Source organism: Ixodes scapularis, unplaced genomic scaffold (genome assembly GCF_016920785.2).
Source record: "Ixodes scapularis isolate PalLabHiFi unplaced genomic scaffold, ASM1692078v2 PGA_scaffold2__306_contigs__length_199485367, whole genome shotgun sequence".
Taxonomy (NCBI): Eukaryota; Metazoa; Arthropoda; class Arachnida; order Ixodida; family Ixodidae; genus Ixodes; species Ixodes scapularis.
The window spans coordinates 169,224,670-169,246,659 of NW_024609857.1; the positions used below are offsets into that span (position 1 = coordinate 169,224,670).

The window sequence follows — 21,990 nt, forward strand, 5'->3', positions numbered from 1 at the left end:
ACTCTTGCATAAATTATTTTTATATGGTCTATCCCCAGAGTTATGTCAGTGGTTCCAGAGTTACCTGTCACTCCGCTCGAACTCTGTTCGCGTTGTTGATAGTTATTCCCATAGTTACTTTTCAACGACAGGTGTTCCACAGGGGTCAATCCTGGGCCCTCTCTTGTTTTTAATATTTATAAACGATATGGTATCTTGTGTCCAGAGTTCCCAGTTGTTACTTCTTGCTGATGATATCAAGTTGTTTAGAATGATTCACTCTCCTGTGGACTGCGAGATCCTACAGCGTGATGTGTCCCTCATTTTTCAGTGGTGTGAACAAAATCTATTATTGCTTAATCCTGCAAAAACAAAGGTCCTATCCTTGTGCCGACGCCATGTGCCTTTCAGTTTTACTTATCATCTTGATATCATGCCAATTGAACGTGTACTGTGTGTGAAGGATCTTGGCGTGTACGTTGATAGTGCCTTGTCTTTTAGAAATCATGTATCTTTTGTGGTAGGAAGTTCTATGAGAGTTCTGGGAATCATATCACGTTTGTCGAAGAATTTCAGGAGGCCTTATTGTTTGTTACATCTTTACAAATCTTTAGTTAGGTCACGTTTGGAATTTGCCTCGGTAATATGGAACTCAATATCTAGGGCACAGGCCTTGGCCATCGAAAATGTTCAAAAAAGATTGATTCGTATTGTTTACGATAGGTACTTTGAAAGGCGCTGTTATTATGACTATGAATACATACTTAGGTCATTTTCGCTTACACTCTTGTCTGAAAGGCGAACGATTCATGATTTTGTATTTTTGCATAAGGTTGTGAATAGTGTAATTGATTCGCCATCAATGCTCAGCAAAGTTAATTTTCATGTTAACTTACGCCATACTAGACATCCCGTATGCTTTGATGTACGTTCACCTTGTTGTACTTCACCGCTTTCTCGGATTCAGACATTATACAACAGCATTGCTCCTAAGCACCTCGATTTCTGTACATCCATTTCATTGTACCGCCATCAGTTGAATAACCTTGTAATTTACTGATAACATTTTGTTTGTTTATTTGTTTTTGGGTGATGGTAATATACCAACGTGTTTCTAGGATTGAACAGGTGCACCAAAGTGAAGACCGCTGTGGTTGTTTTTGGGCACTGAAAATAAAGTCATTATTATTATTATTAAGCAACGTCAACGAAAATGTTTGTAGCCGCAGACCGATAAATTTAGGTTTAGATAAAGTATGCGTCATAGTTTCAGCCTCAAACGCCAAACATTGTTGATATGTACCTTTCTTGATGACAACTGCACCAACGTGAGAGCCCACGTCGTCGAACACTTGCACCCATATCATGACTAGGGTATGGCAAGATTTCTTGCTTCAAGTGAAGATCATCTCGCTACGACCAGCTACGACCACACACCGCAGCGATGCAGGCGTCGAAGGGGTGCACCGCAGTCAGTCGCCGTCACCCGACGCTGCTCGTTTGACATTCACGGCTTTCCGCCCAGGTGCTTCGTTTGTACTTGGAACCAAGTGTTATTTTCTGTGCTTGTGTCTGTGCTCAGTGGCTGAATATGGGCCTCAAGAGCAGTTCTTCAGGCTCAATAGCATTCGCCGAAGAACTTGCGAAGAAAATGCTACCCAGGAAAAAAAGCACGAAGACACAACGCACCAGCTTGGTGGACTATGCACTGGTCGCGGAAACCAGGCCCTGCGGAGTATACACCAAATGCAAACTATCTAAAAAAAAAAAAAAAACATTTTTAGGCTCAAATTGGCTTCTGCGGACTAAACGCCTGGACACTGCCTGTTATCATGCATTGTATATTCACCACTGTTTGTTGCGGCTTGAGACTGCCTTCCTGTAATGATGCAGAGGGGTCAACTGAACCTTGAAATAAACATATTTAAGCACATCTAGACACGATGTTCCTTAAAGCCAGATGGTCAGGGAAAATGTGTGCCATTACCGAATTTGCCAACAGCACACCAATGGTCACAATCAAAACTCACCGAGTCAATGGGCAGTTTTCCACCGCATTATTGCCGTGTAATCACCCATTTGGTCCATTAAAAACCTTGAGGCTGTAGCCACCAGCACACCCATTCTAGATCTGGAAAGCTTATGCTGTAAACGAAATTCTCGTATCATCACATTTTTAGCAAACTGAATGGTCCCACCTGTTACACTTTTAGCTTTGGAAGTAAACCAGTTCACAATACCACCAGTGGTATACATCGTGCCAAGCATTAGTGCCGCGTGTGGCAGCATAATGTCCTAACTAAGGAAGCAAACTTAATCGATCGTGTTGATTAAAGCACCTAGATACGGGAGAAATTATCAACCAATCAAAGAAGGACCCTCGAAAGGGAAGCTTTCTCGCCGAACGAACATTCCTTTTTATTGGGCGTTCCGCAATGTAAGGCCGAAGACAGTCACTCCGTGATCGGTACAGAAGCATTTGCTCAGTAGTCGGTCGTGCGTGATAAAAACAACAGCAAAAACAAAGGTGGATTAGAAACGCGATAGATTCGCCTTCGCACGGAGTACTTAAACTTAAAATCGTGTCAACATAAAGCGACTATGGCCCGCCATGCTAGCAGCTATCTTAAATTTTACCCGTGTAGTCGTCACACCCGTGCACCAAACGAAAGCGTTGCTGCAAGCCCCTCCGCTGTCAACTTTGAGTCGCTGTTGAGTCTGAAAGAACTGCTCTATGAGGTCCATATCCAACCACTGAGCACATACACAAGCACAGGAAATAAAACTCGGTTCCAAGTACAAGCGAAGAATCCGGGGCGGAAAGCCGTGAATGCCAAACGATCTGCGTCGGGCGACGGCGACTGACTGCGGTTGCGCTCCTTCGACGTCTGCATCGCAGCGGCGGGTGGTCGTAGCTAGTCGTAGCAGATCGTGTCAGCTCTGTTGCTCGTACCGGAACACTAGAGCCGCGTAATATTCTTGCTGCCGAAGTTTATAAGCCTACGTTCGTGGCCAACGCATTTACACAAAGCCAACGCCCAGCTAACCTATCCCCTTCTTTCTCTTTCGGCGACCGGCCGCCAGGGCGGTGACATCGTCGCTGAAACTCCTCAATCGTCTACGTCGTCTTCTTTGCCATAGGGCAGCTGACCGATTCTACGTGCGCGAGCTCTCGCTGGAAGCGTAATCCTATTTATATAGTGCTCATCCGTGTGTACTGTAGCGAATATTTCAGGCCCAACATATCAATAGTTTATTGTTATCAACCAGGAAAACGCAATATCTGTAAACACCTCCCGACAAAGAAAGAAAACGAGAGCTCGCCGTTCGCTTTGACCAACGTTGGCTTTGACCAATAGACCGATCTCACCAATCGTCTAGAGTGTGCGTGACGCAGCCATAGTTGTACTTCACAGGAGGCAGCGGTAGTGCACGAGACGGCTCGTCTCGTGCACTACCGTGGCGTTTACCCTCGTGCGGAAAGACCACAGTTCCCGCAATTCATTGCGACAGAGGAGGCATTGCAAAACTGGCGATGAGGTCGGTCTATTATCCCAAGCCCGGTTCACAAATCTGCGTTTCGAGCGACAGAAACGACAGAAACAACACGAACGACATGACAAAGGGGACGATTATGTTCGTATTGCAGAGCGTGACAGATAATGCAATGAGCAGCTTTGTCAAGCAATCATGTGTCACGGTTGTCCCGGTGTCATGTCGTTCATGTCGTTTCTGTCGTTCCTGTAGCTCGGAACGCAGATGTGTGAACCGGCCTTTACGAGCCTACTCTGATGGTACGCTTGAACGTCACGGAAAATCGGTCTCCTCGCCTTTTCGAGGTGTCGCCACGGGTAGAAATACTGGCGGGGTATTAAGTGATTTGTTCGGCACACAAGCGTCACTACAGGTTATGACTCTGTCAACATTGCCTGAATCCTATTCTAATTGTAAAATAAAATATCGAAGGTGTCTTCCCGGGCACAATGTCCGCCTATATCAAAATCGAACTTGGCGGTTTTTTTAAACACAATATTTAGCATTATTTCGCGCATTAAGTTCCCGGAAATTAGCAGCACATTCGGAAAGTTGAAGTTGAGTGTTTTTTTTTTTTTTTCCATAACTCGCGCAAATGATGACAAACGGATTCTCCGGACATTTAGTTGCACATTCACAAGATATATTATAATTTATGTTGCATAATTATCAAACCCGCGGCCTTTCTGTAACCATCGGTTCGAGACAGATTCTCTGTCGCTCGGTTAACAAGTGTTCATTCAACGCAGTAGCGCACTTCAACGACCCGCTGATCAATCTTGCCGTCTGCTACACCATTGTAAAAATTCATTACGGGCTTGAATCATCGCGATATGTGTCATATGCCTTCCAACGAACGAATTGAATTGTAAAAAGTTGGTTATCAGATATATTATTTTTGTTTTACAAGAAATTCTTGCCTCACTCTGAGCACCTCTGCATTCGACCATAACAACGTAAAAAAGAAACATGAATAAACAACGGCCAAGGGGAGCACAGCTTCACGCACGAAGCCCGAGAAGCCCGGGCAATCGGCGCCTCGGAGTCGCGTCCAGCCGGCGCGCCTGCAACCCGGCAACCCGGCCGTGGCCGTGGGGCAGGCGCCGCGACGTTGCGGCCACCGCGCGCCTCCGTCACCGAAGGCACACAGAACACGGCGAATTCTGCGAATCCCGATGAGCCAGTAGATTTATTGGAGTAAGACACATGGCAGCGTGGCAGCGTCTCACAGGCGTCCATTCTAGATGCCACTTGTCTCTATGCGAGCTTCCACAGTTTGCTAAGTGTGCCCTTAGGCAACCAACCCAACCAGCAATGCAGCTTGGAAGTTGGCACGACACGTTGCGCCATATAGCGACTGAAAAATAAAACAAATTGGATAGTCCAGGACGGCCTGGGTCGCGAGGACTGTGGGCGGGCGCATTTAGAAACCACGTGTGAACGTGGCACTTTGGATCGGCGTGAGCCTTTTTAGAACTGTTTTTTTCATAAAATTAAGTCTCAACTTCACGTCTCTATGACCTTTCCGGGTTCCTGTGACGTCTCTCCTAAGCCTTGAGTTTCCCCAAAAATAAACGCTGCTGTTACTGCTTGAAAGACTGCCACGGTCGTGCAGGTGACCCAAGCGTCAGACTTTACCGCTTCCTTTTAAGACCTTGGGAAGCGACACGGCGACAAAGTGGATTACTGGAGTGCGATGCATCAGGTAAGTGAATTTTACATTAATTGTTGAAGTGAACGCAAATAGATGTGCAGGCTTGAAAAGTGGTCTGACAGACTCCTTTTGCAAAATAACGTATTTATACTAGTTTTTTTACGAGTCTCTGAGACAAACCATTTAGAGAAATACAGTAGGAAAAATTGGGCCGATTGTTGCTTCGCTTTGACGTCGAGAATCAGGCGATCAGGTTTTCAAGCGGGATGCCCTTCGACCTGTTCCGGCACTCGTAGTTGTAAGCGTGCATTTGGTTGCGACCGCGCGCGCCGTTCGGCACGCGCGGTCGCAACCAAAACCTTTTAAGCATGCAAGTTTTTAAATAGTGGATTTTCGTAGAAAAAATTTTTGTTTGTTTCGGCTACCAAATTTAATGCTGAGTCTGGTAACAAATGTGATTGCGTGCAGAAAACAGTATGCAATTTTTTTTCTAGAAAAAGCTCATGCGAAGCGTAAATATCCTTCTCACACGCACACTTTTTTGCCTGTCGCCAGACTTGTGCACTGTTCTCTAGCACGGTTCTAATTACCCCCATTTTATTCTAGTGTCGTGGGGGCGCCGAGAGAAGAAGAAGACGGTCGAGCAAAGCGCGAGCGGGGGCCAGCCGGCGAGGAAAGAGGAAGAGCGTGCTGCACGAGGCTGGGGCCGGGCAGGAACGATAGTGCCGTTCTGGCTGGTCCGGCCCATGTCGGTCCCCGAAGCGTTCCACCAGCGAGCTTCGGATCAGGACCGGCGGAAACGGCGAGCCTGGCCTTATCGGCCTAGTCCATTGCGATCCAGGAGTGGTTCTGCAGCGAAACTCTGGCTGTGATAGCCCGGAACAGCTAGCGTACGCAGTGCGTGGGAAGGACGATCCGCAGGCGTGGACACGGACTCCGACTGCTAGCTATGAACGACGGGCGACAACTAGGGTCGGCGGGTCCGGACTGCCGGCTCTCGAAGACGGGCAACCGGGAAGTACAGTAAACCCATTCGCTGCCTTCTCGTTGCGTTGTGTCACTTCCTGGGAGACGAGCGAAGCACAGACCGATCGGGCGGCGATTATTATAGAGCGACGCCGCAAGCGCACGAAGACAGTTCAAACAGGTGTCCAAATGACAGCTCCAGATTATGCTCTCAACACTTGGACCTATCAAGGCTCCCGATGGTCTTAAAAAACCGCATAAAATAAAAAGGGACATGGCGCGCACGTGCACACGGGGACTGCTGAAATCGGGTTCGTCGCCGCTCGCCACGGCCCGACGGGCAGACTAGCCACTGGCCGACCCATTAAGAGAGACCTCTCCGCTTGTGGCGCCGAATGCAGCACTCTCGTGGCGCCGCCTGGCCATTGCCGGCTGGCTGTCATGCACTTGCGGCACCTTGTCCCAAACAACATTTAAAAGCATGATATCGCACAATGTGAAAGACCTCACTCGAAGCTTCGATCGATCATGACACCGCCTTTGTCGCACTTCCTGAGTGATGACTCATTGCGAAAGGTACGTTGAGGTGCGCGGAGAAATAAAATTCCGGGTGCTGATGAGGATCATGCGAGTCATTTAATTTTATTGCAGCTGTGCGAACGTTATAGTTGACGCAATCATAAAATTCTGTGCCCACTGACACCAACTTGACAACAGGAACCGAAATCCACACGAACCTTTCTATGCCACAGAGAGAGGAGCGCTAGCCGTTTGGAGCGCTTCCCCAACTCCGACGTTACCGCGTCGCCTCGAGGCGCCGTCAGTCCGTTGGCGTCTCGCAGTCTACCGTGAAGCGAAGAGCGAACGCCGAGGAGAAACGAAAGCGACCCCCCCCCCCCCCCCTTTCCTCATACCCCCTCTGCCCTCTACAGCTGGTTGAGACATTGCGGAGGGCGCTGGCAAGGGGGAGCCTGCAAGAACAAGCACCCCCCCCCCCCCCCCACCTCCTCCGCCCTCCACAGGAACCGGCGCGTTCACATGGCGAAGGAGCAGGCGAGCGACACCCAAACCAACCCTGAAGGCCCGAACCCCACGCAGCACTTGCGAAGCGAGAGTTTCCTCGCCCACTAAGACGGCCCGGGAGCTCACGTGACCAACCCAGCTAAGAATATACCAGCGCTCACCGCGACTCATCCTGGCCATGGTCCTCAGGCTCACGCCATCACGCAGACTAATGCGATCACCGGACTCATATCCACCCAAAGACTCACGTCTTGATTCAGGCTCATGCTCATGAGCCTCGAAACTCACAATCACACTCATGAGTACTTCACTTAGCGCTCAAGCTCACACTCACACTCAAGAGTTTTAAGAACTAACAATCACACTCACGGTCAAACTCACGTTCATGAGTTCGTAGGGCTCACACTCGCACTCACACTCAGAGTTTTAAGAACTCAGAATCACACTCACGATCAAACTCACGCTCATGAGTTCGCAGGGCTCACACTCGCACTCACACTCATTAGTTCTCAGAACTCGCGATCACACTCGCGATCAGACTCACGCTCATCAGTTCTCAGGACTCACACTCACACTCACGCTCATAAGTTCACGTAACTCACGATCACACTCACACTCACACTCACAATTTTTAGAGACTCGCGGCCTCACTCACGATCACCTCAAATCTGATGGTGAGCGTGAGTGATCGTGAGTGATCGCACTCATGAGTGAGAATGCCGAGGTATGTTCAAGATACGCCCTCTCCCCCTACTACCCCCCAAAAATACATAAACGGCCTTCCGGCAAACGCACGTATGAAACCCAAAACAGAAAATTAATGTGCTTTACAGTCTTTTCGGACAGTCACAATCGAGGGGTTCCCAGTTCACACTTTACAAAAAATTGACATTACATTTTTAGAAAACTTTTTTAATTGCTTCCAAAGAGTAGCGAAGCCTGCTTTATACAATTGCCTAGAAATTTTATCCGCACTACTCTTGTTACATCGTTCATATTTTTGCGTATAATTTCAGTCTCCGACCAGACCGCCGTGCAGTTATTACATTTATGGATATGTTTTGGGATTTCCGAGCTTTGTGCATTCTTCTTTTAATTTCATTTATGTTTGTTTAATTTGTCATGGATGCAGTGTGATGTCTGTCCTACGTACTTAAACCAACACTCCAGTTGTATTTCATACACAACACCATGTTCGCAACAATATAATTTTTTTCCCGGTGGGCTTTTTTGCACTCACACCTGTTTGAAGTGGCGTAAATTTACTTAACCTGAAATCTGAACTAAAGACCGTGCCTACTCCAAACTGCCTCGCACGTGCCTTCAGGTTGTGGGATATCCCATGAAAATATGGGATTGCAGGAAATCGGCCGTTTGATAAAATTGTCATACTCTCCTACACTAATCATACTTTTCCACTACCATTGAATTGGTTCAGTGATATGATGGACACACGATCTTTCTACGCGTTCCTGAACTATGAATTTGCAATCCCAGCCTTTACAATCTTCGAATGGCAACTCATTCTTGGCAATACAAGTTTTGAACTTCCTTATTGATTCACTTGAATACGTAAATTCAGAAACTGCGACACGTCTTCCTCTAGCTTTTCCACTTGTAACTTTAATTCGTGGACCGTTGACCTTATCACACCTGCTATGCTTTCTGATAGACTTTCCGCAAACGTACATACCAGGATGTCTTCTAGACATCTTCTCACCATTGCCATACCGGGGACAACTCCTGCAGATTGTCGTACACTGCACTACCAAAATAGTCCAGGTAAACTTCGGCTAAGGTCGGTGCTTCTGATGACCCATACAAACTCCGCCTCTTTGTATATTACGTTCTTTCTTCATACTCCACTACTATTGACTTCAGATAAATTCCATGATTGTAAAGAATTTTTCTACCGGTATACTTGAGCCCGATTGGAACTTACCGAGATTTAGCTACAATGCCTCCTTCACAGTCTGCATTAACCCAGTATTTTCTGGGGGACAGTACACGTCCTTAATATCCAACGGTAACACCGAACAACCCCTTCCATGATGAGTCTCCAAAATGTCAATGAATTCATTTGAATTTCTAAGGGATAGCGACTTTTCTGAGTATGCATAACTCACCCCTCGTTGTAGAAACTTTAAGACCAACTTCTTGCATGCCCCACTCTCATTAATTACCTCAAGAAGGGGCATTTTAGGCTTATGGTCGTTCAAAAAAGACTTCATGCGTAATGCATCAAGTCTTTGCATCAAACCCCGATGACGATCAGAACTGCGACCACTGCTCGTGCATCCCGCTAAAATACGCCGATGATATGAAATACCTGGGTATGCACATAGACAAACATGTTAAATGGGATAGTAACATAGACCAGGTTTGTAAAAAATTAAGGGTATTAATGGCACATATGTACCACATCCAAGAACTAGTACCGCGATTCATACTTAAAATTATATACAATTCACTGGGTAAATCCGTACTTCAGTATGGAATACCAGTTTACGGGCACTGTGCCAAGTATTTACAACTAAAGATAGAAGCGATTCAAAAAGGATGGTTAAGAATATGGGTTACTGAAGCGAAGAAACTAACCTCTCAGATTATATGCATAAAGAATTAGGAATGTTACCTTTCAGAGACTAACTCAAGTATGATATTATTGCAAAAAAATTTTCTACAATAAATATAGGCTCGAAAATGAAAAAGAAAGGACATTAAGACCCAATACAAAAATTGTTGAACTATTTATAAGAACAAGATATGGAGAGGCCACAAGGAACTATTGCATACCTAAGCTTTATAATACATTACTGGATGAGCTACTAAAAATAAAGTCCACTAGAATGAACAAAATAGCAAAAAGGTGAAAAATTGAACACGGGAAAAAGATCATTAAAAGGTAATAGGTATAACCGATGAGTATCCCCGAAAACGCAGAATATAAAAGGTTATATTTTTTGTTCTATTATTAGAATCATCTTGTAAGTCGCGAATTCTATTTTCCTTCACGATATGTAAATGTGAATTCAATATGATTCGACGGGTTTTACATATGCACTCATCAAAATAGAGGAACTAATGTAAGTTGTAAAAGGAGGTGGAACTGTAGTAATATATACTAATATTGGTATGCTTTGTTGTTTTCGTTATCTATGCAATAAACAGCAGAGACTCCTGTCGCGTCGTACGCACAGGCCATTATTGACTTATGTGGGCTTTATATCGTATTATTTTCAAAGAAAGTAAATGAAGATGTTTTTTTTGTATTGTACTGTATTGCTGAATTCAGTGAACTTTGATAAATTTTGCTATGTCCTTCAATTGATCCTCATTCAGTACTGCACACATGTCTCTTTAATTATCCAATGTTCCCTACCCATTCTGAAAACAAGGATTCCATTGATGTTTTCTTTTTTTCTTGAATACTGCCATAGGTAAAACTGCACAGTGCCCGGAGTTATGTTTTTTCTAAAAAATTAAGGACCCGCTTGTAACCCCCTCTAAACCGCTTCGACTTCTCTAAAATTTCCGTTGTCCTTTGGGTACCGTCTCAAGCATTACTTTTTCCATCCTACTGATTGCGTGATCTACGAAAGCGAGCTTTTCTTCTGGGTTAAGAATTCTGGCTACATTATAGATGAAAGATAACATGTCAATTCTCGAAGGCTTCAAATTAAAGCAACACTTCGGTCCCTTAGCTAGAACTTCCTCCGTCCTAGCGACAATGCTTCGCTACATGAATTGACAACAGACTACCACGTCTCACACCACTCATTAGTTCGAAACAACGATTTCCGACGCCCATCACCATAAGACATCAAGTTTTTGATACTGTTTAGGACACACCTTCGCTTCACATTTCATAGCCGGTCAAACGCAGTTGTTTTGGTGCTGCTCCATCGGGGGTACTCACGCTAGTGCTTAAAATGGTCTCTCAGGAGAAGTGTCCAAAGTCTGTCACACGCACCGCGGATGTCCTGGTTCCTCCTGCTGGCTCCGTTCATGTATACCTTGATTATTGTTTTCGTTGCCGATGCCCCATAGGACGACAGGCGTTTGAAGTTCTCAGGGTTCATGAAGTTCTTGCGAAGATAGATGCCGATGTGCGAGGCAGTTTGGAGTGGGCACGGTCTCTAGTTCAGATTTCAGGTTAAGTAAATTGATGTCATTTCAAACAGGTGTGAGTGCAAAAAGGCCCATCGAGAAAAATCGGTATGTTGCGAGAATGGGGTTGTGTGTAAAATACCATTGGAGTATACTCGGAAAAACAGCCTGAACTTCGGGAAGAAACTTAGAGAAAACAGTAGAGATGAGACAAGACGGCTGACTTCCCGAAGATCAGGCTGTTTTTCCAAGTATGTACCAACACGCTCAACTCATCACCATTACCACTGGAGTGTGCATTTAAGTATGTAAGACAGACGTCATGCTGTATCAGTGACAGATTAAACAAACATAAAAGAAATGTGAAGGACAATGCACATAATTCGGAAATCGCGAAACATATTTATGAATGTATCAACTGCACGCCGCTCTGGTCGGAGACTGGCATTATACACAGAGAGGAACGATGCAAAGAGAGTAGTATGGGAGAGAGTGCGGATATCTCGAGGCAATTGTATAAGTCAGTCTTCGCTACAGTTTGGAAACAATTCAAAAAGCTTTATAAAATATAACGTCAATTTTTGTTTGTGTTTTGAACTGTGATTTGGGAACCCTCTGATCATGATTGTCCGAAATGACTGTAATGCTGTAATTTCTTTCTTGAGGTTTTTTGGTTCCTGACGTGTGTTGGCCGGAAGGCCTTTTTTGTATTTCTTTGGGGGTAGTAGGGGAAAAGGGCGTCGTTTTAACCACAAGTGGGAACTACGTTTAGTATAGAAGTGGAAGAGGTCCTTTTGTTCAATATGTTCAAGATAGGTGTTGCCTTATCGCGTCGACCCGTAAGGTTGTCCACATTCTTAGTTTGTGAGATGGAGGGTGTGGCGCTTAAATCGTATAGACTTCGTCCTTTTGTGTCAATGGTGGTGACCTTGTGATTGAGACTATATAAAGAGGTGGACTTTATAACCGAGTTAGTTGAGACTGAGACGTCCTGTCTATTCCCTGTCTCTTCTGCGTTTTGATGTTTCTTGTCTATCCCAGTCTCAGGTTAATTCAACATAGTTGTTAGTACAAACTTCATGGATGGTCATAAGAAATAATATTTGTATTAAATTTATCGATAACTGTATCAACCATGCTTGAAGGCAACTTAGAAGTAATATTAGGAAGTTCTGTGTAATTTAGTTTTGTTCTTCTCTTGTGTTTTCCTAGCCTGTTTCTTTTTCAGCTACGCGTTTTTGCAGTATTACCAAGAATGTTCCTGCTTGTAATTTTGTTAATGTATTTTCGTGATGTACTTTTTTGTTTATATCGTTCTTAGGCAGAAGCACAAAGTGGTGTTTTGCGGGGCACAGGGTCTGGTAGAAGAAATTTCGGTCTGATTTATATAGGGTGCATCGTTGAGGTTGCATTGTTCGAAAAACCGATGTTCCCAGTTCTGAAATGAGGTCACCATGTTAGGGTTGAATTTTGAATTGAAATGTTAGGGTTAAAACTGTATAACGAAGGTTGAGTGAGGTGTGTAATATAGGTGTCTAAAGACCCGAAGAAATGAATTAGTAGCTAACTTTGCGAAACGTTTATCTTTCTGTCTTTTTTCTTCTACTAAGTTTCTAATCTTTTCCCACCGTCTCGGTAATTTTCAACATAATCAGCGTTTTCTTACGACATTTGTTTTCTCCCAAATTGGGTTGCACCTCTTAAACTCTTCAACATGCTTTGCCAGCTCCAATATTTAGGTCTTGTTTTTTACCAATCTGTTTGTGCTCCAAGATTATAAAATTTAAACAACGGCCAGTCGCCTTATGTAGGAAAAACCACACTTAAAACAAATGCCTACACAGCCCCTCCTTTAAAACAAGGCGCTGCATTTAATATTTTTTACGGGAAAATTAGTAAACACCAGAAAAACTAGTTAAAGTTTATAACTTATGATGTGCCCTGAATACGAGAGATACGTCAAGTTTAGTTGCTACTGCCCTCAGGTTCTGCTAAAGCTTATAACAATAAGACACGGAAGCCACATTTTTAGTCCTATAATTTTTTCAAGGAACTACGCTAAGACCTTCCAATAGTTTTAACTCAATACTAGAAAAAACCGCTTGACTATACCCTGCCTTCGAGAGACGGAACACTTGCAATTCAAAAGCCTTTTCCACCAAGTGGACACAAGATTTTTACACGCACTGCTCAACCGTGAATATTTATCACCTATTCTTACTACACTAGAATGACCTGGAGGGATGAAAGTTAACGGCTGTACCCTTTATATCGGGTGATAACTTGCGCCACCTGGGTCAGAAATTAAGAACAACAAGTAGCATTTCTCTCCTTCAACAATTTGCTTACCCTCTGCAATTTCGTAACTGTCACCAGACGTTGTGGGATATCACCAGGATGACTCTTGAAAAATCGAAAAAAAAAACTAAAAACTCCCCCCTCCCCCCAGCGAGAGAGCCTTCATTGTGTGGCGGCATTCAAGCGTGGCTTGCGGTCCTTTTATAAAAATTCACTTAAGGGCTGCCGGGTCCAAACCGCCGAACGGACTGTTCTGCGCGTGTTGCGCTTAAGTATAATAATATATTCTATACTCCCCTGAAAATCAGAAGTTCTGGAATTGTTGCCTGCCATAATTAATTTCGTGCTTGTTATTTTTAGCCGCTGGCATCGAAAATGAGAAAATAACCCAGAAGTAGCTACATAAAAACCACCGAATTTCGATTCCATCGTAAACAAAAAAGTAACCCAATTTGGCTATAACTAGTCCACTCCGGCAGCACTGAACAGGGGCTTGGCTGACTCTTTCCCTTATCTCCTAAAAAGGCCATTCTCCGTGTGCATCATGAAATACAAATACTGAATTTAACCCCGAAGTGTCCTGTCTCCGTAAAAGACAAATCCAAACATTTCAACACACACTAATTAATTACTCCAATTGACCCACCCTCAAAAACGCAAATCAAAATGTCATCAACCTACCTGCGTACAACAACCCCCGCATTTGGTACAAGCCTAACAACCATGTAAATACTCCTCGTCTGCTTAACCGAAAATTGATTTAATAACAACATTTGTATTGTGAATTTGCTCCTAACGATTTTGATGTCAGTAGAAAAAAAATAAAACAGAGGAGGAGAAGTTGCAATATTGTATAGAAAGAAATTTAGTGATTGTGAATTTGAATAATATCCCTGGTGTAGAATGAGTATTTTGTAAGGACACAATAAAGGGTGCAACGTATCTCCTGGGAGTCGTGTACAGGCCGCCTAACTCTCCTATTTCTATTCTACAAAATTTAAGCAGTTATCTTGCAGAGCATAAAACGAAAAAAAAAAAATTTAATGTGGAGACTTTAGCTTACCTAACATAGATTGACTTAATTATTTCCCGGAGAGTGTTGACTTTGCACATAAAGAAGAACTGTAAGATTTACCTTTTACGTTGAATTTATCACACAAAGTGAGGTCTTTCACAAAAGTGCGATATACCTTGAGGCTTGAAGTCTATTCTAGATCTTGTTTTTTTCAGAAATCATTTAGCGAGGTTCTCCGCTTGTGAATTGGTTGCAGGAATTTCGACCAAAATGCTGTTCTTCTATCGCTATCGAACGAAATGATCAAATGTGACACTAAGGTCACCAATGGACTAGATTTTGCTCATGCTGATGACACTTCAATTTTAGGCACGCTTGATTTAAGCTTGATGAGTTTATTTTCCTCGCACCAGAGTTTATTCCTGATATTATCAAACTGTGGCTTAGATTTAAGAACATTGTGAGTCACTTCATAGAAAAATACGTACCAGTCCAAACTGCAAAACGAAGCCGAAATAAGCCATGGATATCTCGTGGGTCCATTCAATTAAAGCGTCAACTACGGCGATTAAAAGCTAAGTGTAACAAATACATAAATCAAACTCCAAAAGATAAATTTGTAGATCGTTTCAGTAAGCTAACAGAACAAATGAAGGCAGATAAATATAACTTTTGCAATGTTTTTCTTCCCAACTTTATGACGTCGTCACCTAGAAAATTATGGAGACACATTTTACCAACCACTACAAACACCAGCACGTTTACTGTCTAGGGTGCTCTTAAGATAGGCCACAAAAAATAGCTACTCTTTTTAATCTACAGTTTAAATTCGTGTTTTCATGTGATACTTGAATTATAACCCGTTATACCAAGTTTGACCACCTACCACCTCTTAAAAATGTACATTTGAATGAACAAGAAATTCTTAACTTTTTCTTAAATCTAGACCCACGCAAACCCAGTGGTCGAGACGGATTGCCAGACGCTTTTGAAAGATATACAGAGTATATCTCCAAGTACTTAATCATTATATTCAATATATCATTTTCAGAAAGTTAATTGCCAACCGATTAGAAGATGGCCCCAGAATTAAACTCCTACATAAAACTGGAAATAAAGAGGTATTGGCTAACAACAGACATACACCGTTAACTTGCAGCGTCTGCCAACTCCTTGAACACATTATAAATAAACATATCTTTTAATTTCTGGAACATATGACGTACCATCTAGCAGTCAAAATGGCTTCAGAAAAGGATGTTCCACGACAATTCAGCTGCTCGAAACTGTTCAGAACCTAGCTACCGTCTTACACTAGAAAAGTCAGGTAAACGTAATTTTTTATCGACTTCGCGAAAGCGTGCGAAAAAGTGTCACAATTAAAAAAATGTAACAATTAAAACTGGATTTATTTCCGCCTTGTGTTACGATTGATTTGCACTTTGTACTTTTATGCTTCGTTTTATGTTTTTCAACCCTGCTACGATCCCTCATAAGGCTCAGAAAAGTGAAATAATTACTTAAAAAATGATCAGATCGTCGGTCGGATACACTTCTATAATGGTAAGAACAGCGCAAAGACGCCACGGACAGAGGTGTACACAAACAAAGCGCTGATTTTCAACTGTTTAATTTCTGAAAAGGACTCCCACCGTCGTGCCCTCATACTTCCAATCCTATCATATCACATACGCCACATAATATCAACTGACCGTTGCGCCGATAACTGCTGATAAACGCAAGTTCGCAGTCATATAAACAAATTGAGGGAGAACTGGCACACTTATCTTTGTTCTTTGAAATAAGGAATGCTTCCGCAATCTCTCTAGTCGTCTTTTGATGCTGATTTGCAAGAATCTCAGTATCGATTACAGCAGGAGTGCACTCGCACCTATCACAGTGCACCGCCAGGTTTCCTGACGGTGACGACCTCATCGAGCACGCATGTTCCAGGAATCTGCCGTTTACACAACGGCCTCTTTGGCCGATGTATACCTCGTTAAAGATCAGCGGAGTACCATAAACCACTCCACCCACGGAAGGAACAAACTTGTTTTAATGCTGCTTAGCACAACCGGGTATAAGGGTCCGACCTCTGTCCACTCTCGCACATAAACGACCCAGCTAACCAGGGGCCGAAAAAAAAACAACAGGAATGCCGCGCCGTTGTGCCACTTTCTTTAATCTGTGCGCAACCTTGTGGATATAAGGTACCGCAACAGGTCTCTTCGTGGGCTTCTTACCCGTGTCACCCTCCGAAATACTCACTTTTTTTTAAGAAGCTCTCGGTCACACCTACCAGAAGGCTGCTAGGGTACCCACCCTCTAAAAATTTATTAGTCTGCCCGCAGAAACTCGTGATCATCTTGTGCGCTAACGACCTCATAAGAGACCCCCAAAACTACTAGTTACAATCCGTATTTTTATTACTTTAGAGTGGTTTGAATCGTATGGAAGAAAAGCCTTCTTCGAACTAGGAGAGTGACTCCAGCACACATGAGACTCAGGGATGGAAAGTTCAATTTCTAAAACTGTCAAAACTCCATCCTTCGGGTCCTCCCAGGTGAACTTCAATTAGTTAGAGTGTTCTTGTAAACACACTCAACAGATTGGATACAAGCGCACCTTACAAATCGTTATCAATATGCCATTAGTAATGAGTGTTATTCCTTGCTCTTGGTTGATTCTAGTGTACCTCAAGTTTTGCTACTTTCTCCTTTGTTGTTTTTGTTGTTTATCAACGATATTCCTGACGGCATTTCTTTTAATATACGTCTTTATGCTGACGACTGTGTGCTGTATAACGAAGTTGCATGTGTTGATAATTAAATTAGGCCCAATGATGATTTAAATAAGATTTTTAAGTGGTGTAATACCTGGCAAATGTGTGTAAACTATGAAAAAGTGTCTGTATGTCAGTGACTAACAAAAAGAAGGCCCTTTCATTTCCCCATCGTGTTAATGAGCGTATCCTAACAAAGGTGAGTTAATTCAAGTACCTGGGTCTCTAGGTCTGCCCTGATCTTAAGTACAAAACAACATATTAGGATTGTTTCCTCTAATACCTTCCCTAGGCTCTTTTTTCTTAGACAACCACTAAAATCAGCCACTACAGACACTCGACTTATAGCGTACAAAACTCTAATTCGCCCTGTTATTAAATATGCCAACATTATTTGGGACCTATTCAAACAAGTATTAATCACACGCAATGAATACAAAACAAAGCTGTCCAGATTCATTTCTAATTTCTATACAAAAGCTTCCATTTTAGAGCTTACCAAAAAGTTTGGGTTTGTCTCAATCCAAGCAAGGAACCGCGCATACGCAGACTTCGATTTTAATTTTAATTAATTGAGGAACTGTATAAAATTAACGTAGATAATATATAGAACTTTTTGTACTGGGTATGCCAATCGTGGAAGAAACCCGCTTACTATCACACCTTATCAACCGCGCAGCAATAGTTTCGAATTTCCTTTTTCCCCCGAACGGATGTAAAATGAAACGGGGTTTCTTACAAAACTACTAACCAAGTCCCGGCCAGTGCATTTGTTTCCACCTTGTGTTACGAGTGATTCGTGCTTTGTACTTTTATGCTTCGTTTTATGTTTTTCCACCCTGCTGCGATCCCTCATAGGGATCAGCAGTTATTGTAAAGAAATAAATAAAAAATAAAAAAGTTGTACACGTAAATTTTCGGCGAAATTTGGGCAATGGAAGAACCGACACATACTCCTCCCTGCTAAATAGACGGAACTCCTTCATACTCTATTACAGTGAACCTTAGGTAGAGCTCCACATTGCTTAAAAACTGTCTATATCAATGCCAGCAGTAGATTGAAACCTTACCAAATTGCCTTTACACCTTTCTTGCACTCGTACGAGCAATTCAGACTGTTTTCTTAAATAAAGTAACTCTTGATGTCTAGCGTTAACACTACAATATGTCGGCTAATGGGCATCTAATAAGCAATTCAGCTGCTACGAGTTCTTTAGTTGCGATGGAATTTCTATACCTGCGTAAAATTTTTGAAGAAATACCGACAAAACCATCTGACAAGCTCTATTTTCATGCACCACAACTCTTAAGGGAAACTCTTCCTTATAGTCCTTCACCAGGAACTTAACACTCAACGTCGACATCGCTACTTTTCCCAACTTTCTAAAAGCAGCTGGAACTTCACTGTATCTCTACAGTGATAAACATTCCTCTTGGCTTTCTTTAAGTCATCAGTGAAAAATTTAAACAACTTAGTGATCGCCTTGATTGCTTTCTTTTTGAACATCCTATCCCGTAGGATGGCAAACCTTCCCATGTTATCAAACTGAAGCAACGTCACATTCTTCTATTCAAGTTCGAATCTCAAGTTGTTCTGCTCCCGTACACGCGTCCTAATATTGACAGGCGGGTGAAGGAAGCACTGGTGACAAACACGCCAGGGACTGCGGAACCATGGCAAATGTCCAATGGCCTTTTAAGAACTAACCCGCTGCTAATGAAGCACATCAACTTAAGTGAATGGCAAAGCCATATCTGACCACGCGATAAGCTACCAAGCACTCCCGCATTGTTTCCAGTGACTGCTACCTGGTGGCACCGAACGTGTTCCGCCTCGGCTCCAAGGAAACGGTGGCGGTGGCGGTCGAAGGTGGGGCTGCTCAAGAGGTTCGAGTCAGCCTGCAGAAGCACCCGAATCAGCGGGGTGTCTTCTTCACCGAGACACGCACAGTCTCCCCAAGTAAGCCTCACCCTGAAAGAACCAACGTTGAGAGAGTCATTTGATCCCCATTGGTGGCCGTCAAGCATCAAGCTCAAGCTCTGAGTCATCTCGTAACATTTAAGACTGCAAAAAACAGCGTAATAGCGATTTTAATGTAGAAATGCATAATGCGTGGAAAAATAGTCACACCATTAGTTAGCTAATAAACTTTGGTTCACATAAAAAGTAAAAAAAAGAAAAGAAATGGCAGCGGCCTCTACCTTGAAAGTTCTATAATGCACGAAATACATTATAGGGCGAGGGGATTGATGCGTCATGTGACGTATATTTTCCCGCTAAATTTAATGAGGCAGCAGAATAATTGTATAGGTCAGATGACTGCAGGTTGCGTGACGTCACTTTTCCCAGCTAAATTTAGAGGGAAAACTGGATTGGTGTCTAGGCCACAAGTCGTAAATTGCTCGTTAAATTTAGCGGGTAACTGAATTGGTGTATCGCTCACGTGACGTCAATGTTTTCGCGAAATTTAGCGCGGAAACAGAATTTTTGTTTTTTGTCCCGTGACGTCAAATCACGTGACAGAGACTTTGCTGCTAAATTCAGCTGCGGAACTGATTTCGCGTACAGGACTCGTGATATCAATTTCCCTCCTAAATTTAGTGAGAATTGCATGGACTGGGCGGACAGACGGACGAACGGACGAACAAAATTTTGGGAGGGGGGTGTAGCGTTAAAAACCTTTTCATGCTTCAAAAAAAAACAAAAAAACACCAGCAACGAACGGGAGCTTTAATTCAGAGTCGTTGTCTGCCTGCTGAAAGAAATAAAATCAATTAAAACACATTCACACCATGAGCATGTAGAATACGAAAAGCAGATCTGCACGGGTGAGCGTATGAAAGCAAGTCCGAATAACCAAGCAGCACGTACCAGTGGATTGTCGCTACACGCAGGAAGGCCCGAAGTCTGGGATGTCGGCGTGGAGCTCGCGGACCTCCCCGACTTGACACTCGGCAAAGCTCCGGTTTACGTGACGCTCGAAGTCAAGTGTGGGTCTCTGTGGACCAGGAGTGCTCAAGTGTTGGTGAGCCCAAAGTCCGGAGAGCACCTCTTCTTGCAGACCGACAAGCCCATCTACCATCCGGGAAGCGCAGGCAAGTGTCATCCTCAACACACGTTCCCTGTCCCTCTACCTCTCCCCTTGACCCCCCCCCCCCCCCCCCCCCCCCCCCTCCACACACACACGTCGCAATGGGCTGATCACCGACTGGGGTGTGGGATCACACACGCCATGGCAAATGGTCAACGCGATAGGGCATAACCAAGGAGTGTTCCGCCCCCACTTTATGGTAATCTTGCTTCAATCAGTTCGTTATCATTCGGTTGTCTGCCGAGTCATTTCGTGCCTATTCACTCGACCATCATTGCGCTCGCCGTAACTCGCGCAGTTTTTTACTAGGGGAAATTGGAAGGTTCAAGACTGTGGTCTTACCGCTTTGGGGGTGTGTTATGCGCGCAGGCGTTTTCCCACCCGTACGTACCATCAAACTGATGGTACCCAGGGAGAGACTGAACATGTGCACCTAAAGTCAAAGCAAACCATAGCGTCATTCCAATTTATATATATAAAAAAAAAGATTAAGCGACGGCGAGTGAGAAACTTTTTTTCAAATTACCACTAAGTCCCTCTACATCAAGAGATTTTAGAAGTGCGTTCTATAAAATCCTGAAAATTATACAGCTTGGAAGTGACGGAGAGGAGGTGCGGGTCTTCTGACGTCCTCACGTACTTTCTTCTTCTCCTCTTACTCAGTTTCTAACCATATAAGTATAAGAATACTTTCCCTAACTATTCGTATTTTATATTCCAGTAAAGATACGATTTATTGCAATGGACGAAACGCTTAGACCTTCCAACAAAAAATTCAAGGTGGAAATACAGGTAAGCAATGTCGTATTTTCATTTTCATTATCCACTGTTTTAGCATAACCGCGGGCTCTGCGATATGTTCTTTGCTGCGTACAATATTCGATCGTTTTCTATTCGCGTTACTTTGTTATCCAACCAGACGTGTTTCCTAAATAAAATGGAAGAATGCGTTCGAATTATAATTACTCTTTTATTTTAAAAAGGGCGACCATCGTGTTCGAAAAAGTAAGATTAGTATCTTCTAAGACTATCTCATGATAGCCTTAGAAAACGAAAAACCTCGAATTACGACTAAGAACGCGTGCAGGCAAGCTGGTTGAAAAACGATATAGTTTAAAACCCAAGACAGAAAACAAAATACATTACAACACTGAGTATCAATTCTAGGAGTTACTGTTGGGGCAGGCAACCTTGACTATGCTCTGGGCATGTCAGGATGCAACAGTCCAGGGCGTTTCTTGGTACATATATCAACAAGCCCAGCAAATATTCTCGCCCTATTGAAAATTCCATCAAGCTACGTAATTTGGGACACTGACTGCCAGTCAGCAGCCTTGGTGGAACGTGATGGACCATCAGACGTTATCTGATGGTCCATCAGATGACGTCTGACTGCCACTGCCAAGGGAATTTCATCAACAAGGGCAGCATTTATATAAGAGTAAAGCTTACGCACTCATAAATATCGCCAAATGCCTCGATAAAACAAAATGTCCGAGAAAAAAAAAAAAAAGCAGGATCACCGCGCATCGAACCC

At 43.4% G+C, this 21,990-nt stretch overlaps 1 protein-coding gene across 1 annotated transcript in view; it reads left to right on the forward strand.

Moving 5' to 3' along the window:
• Positions 1-21,990, forward strand: part of LOC8032842 (venom factor) — a 229,019-nt gene that overhangs the window by 11,541 nt on the left and 195,488 nt on the right. Inside the window, exons 2-4 of the mRNA XM_042292110.1 lie at positions 19,161-19,321; positions 20,257-20,457; positions 21,175-21,245. Of these exons, the coding sequence (XP_042148044.1) occupies positions 19,161-19,321; positions 20,257-20,457; positions 21,175-21,245 (433 nt within the window). The remainder of the gene's footprint in view (positions 1-19,160; positions 19,322-20,256; positions 20,458-21,174; positions 21,246-21,990) is intronic.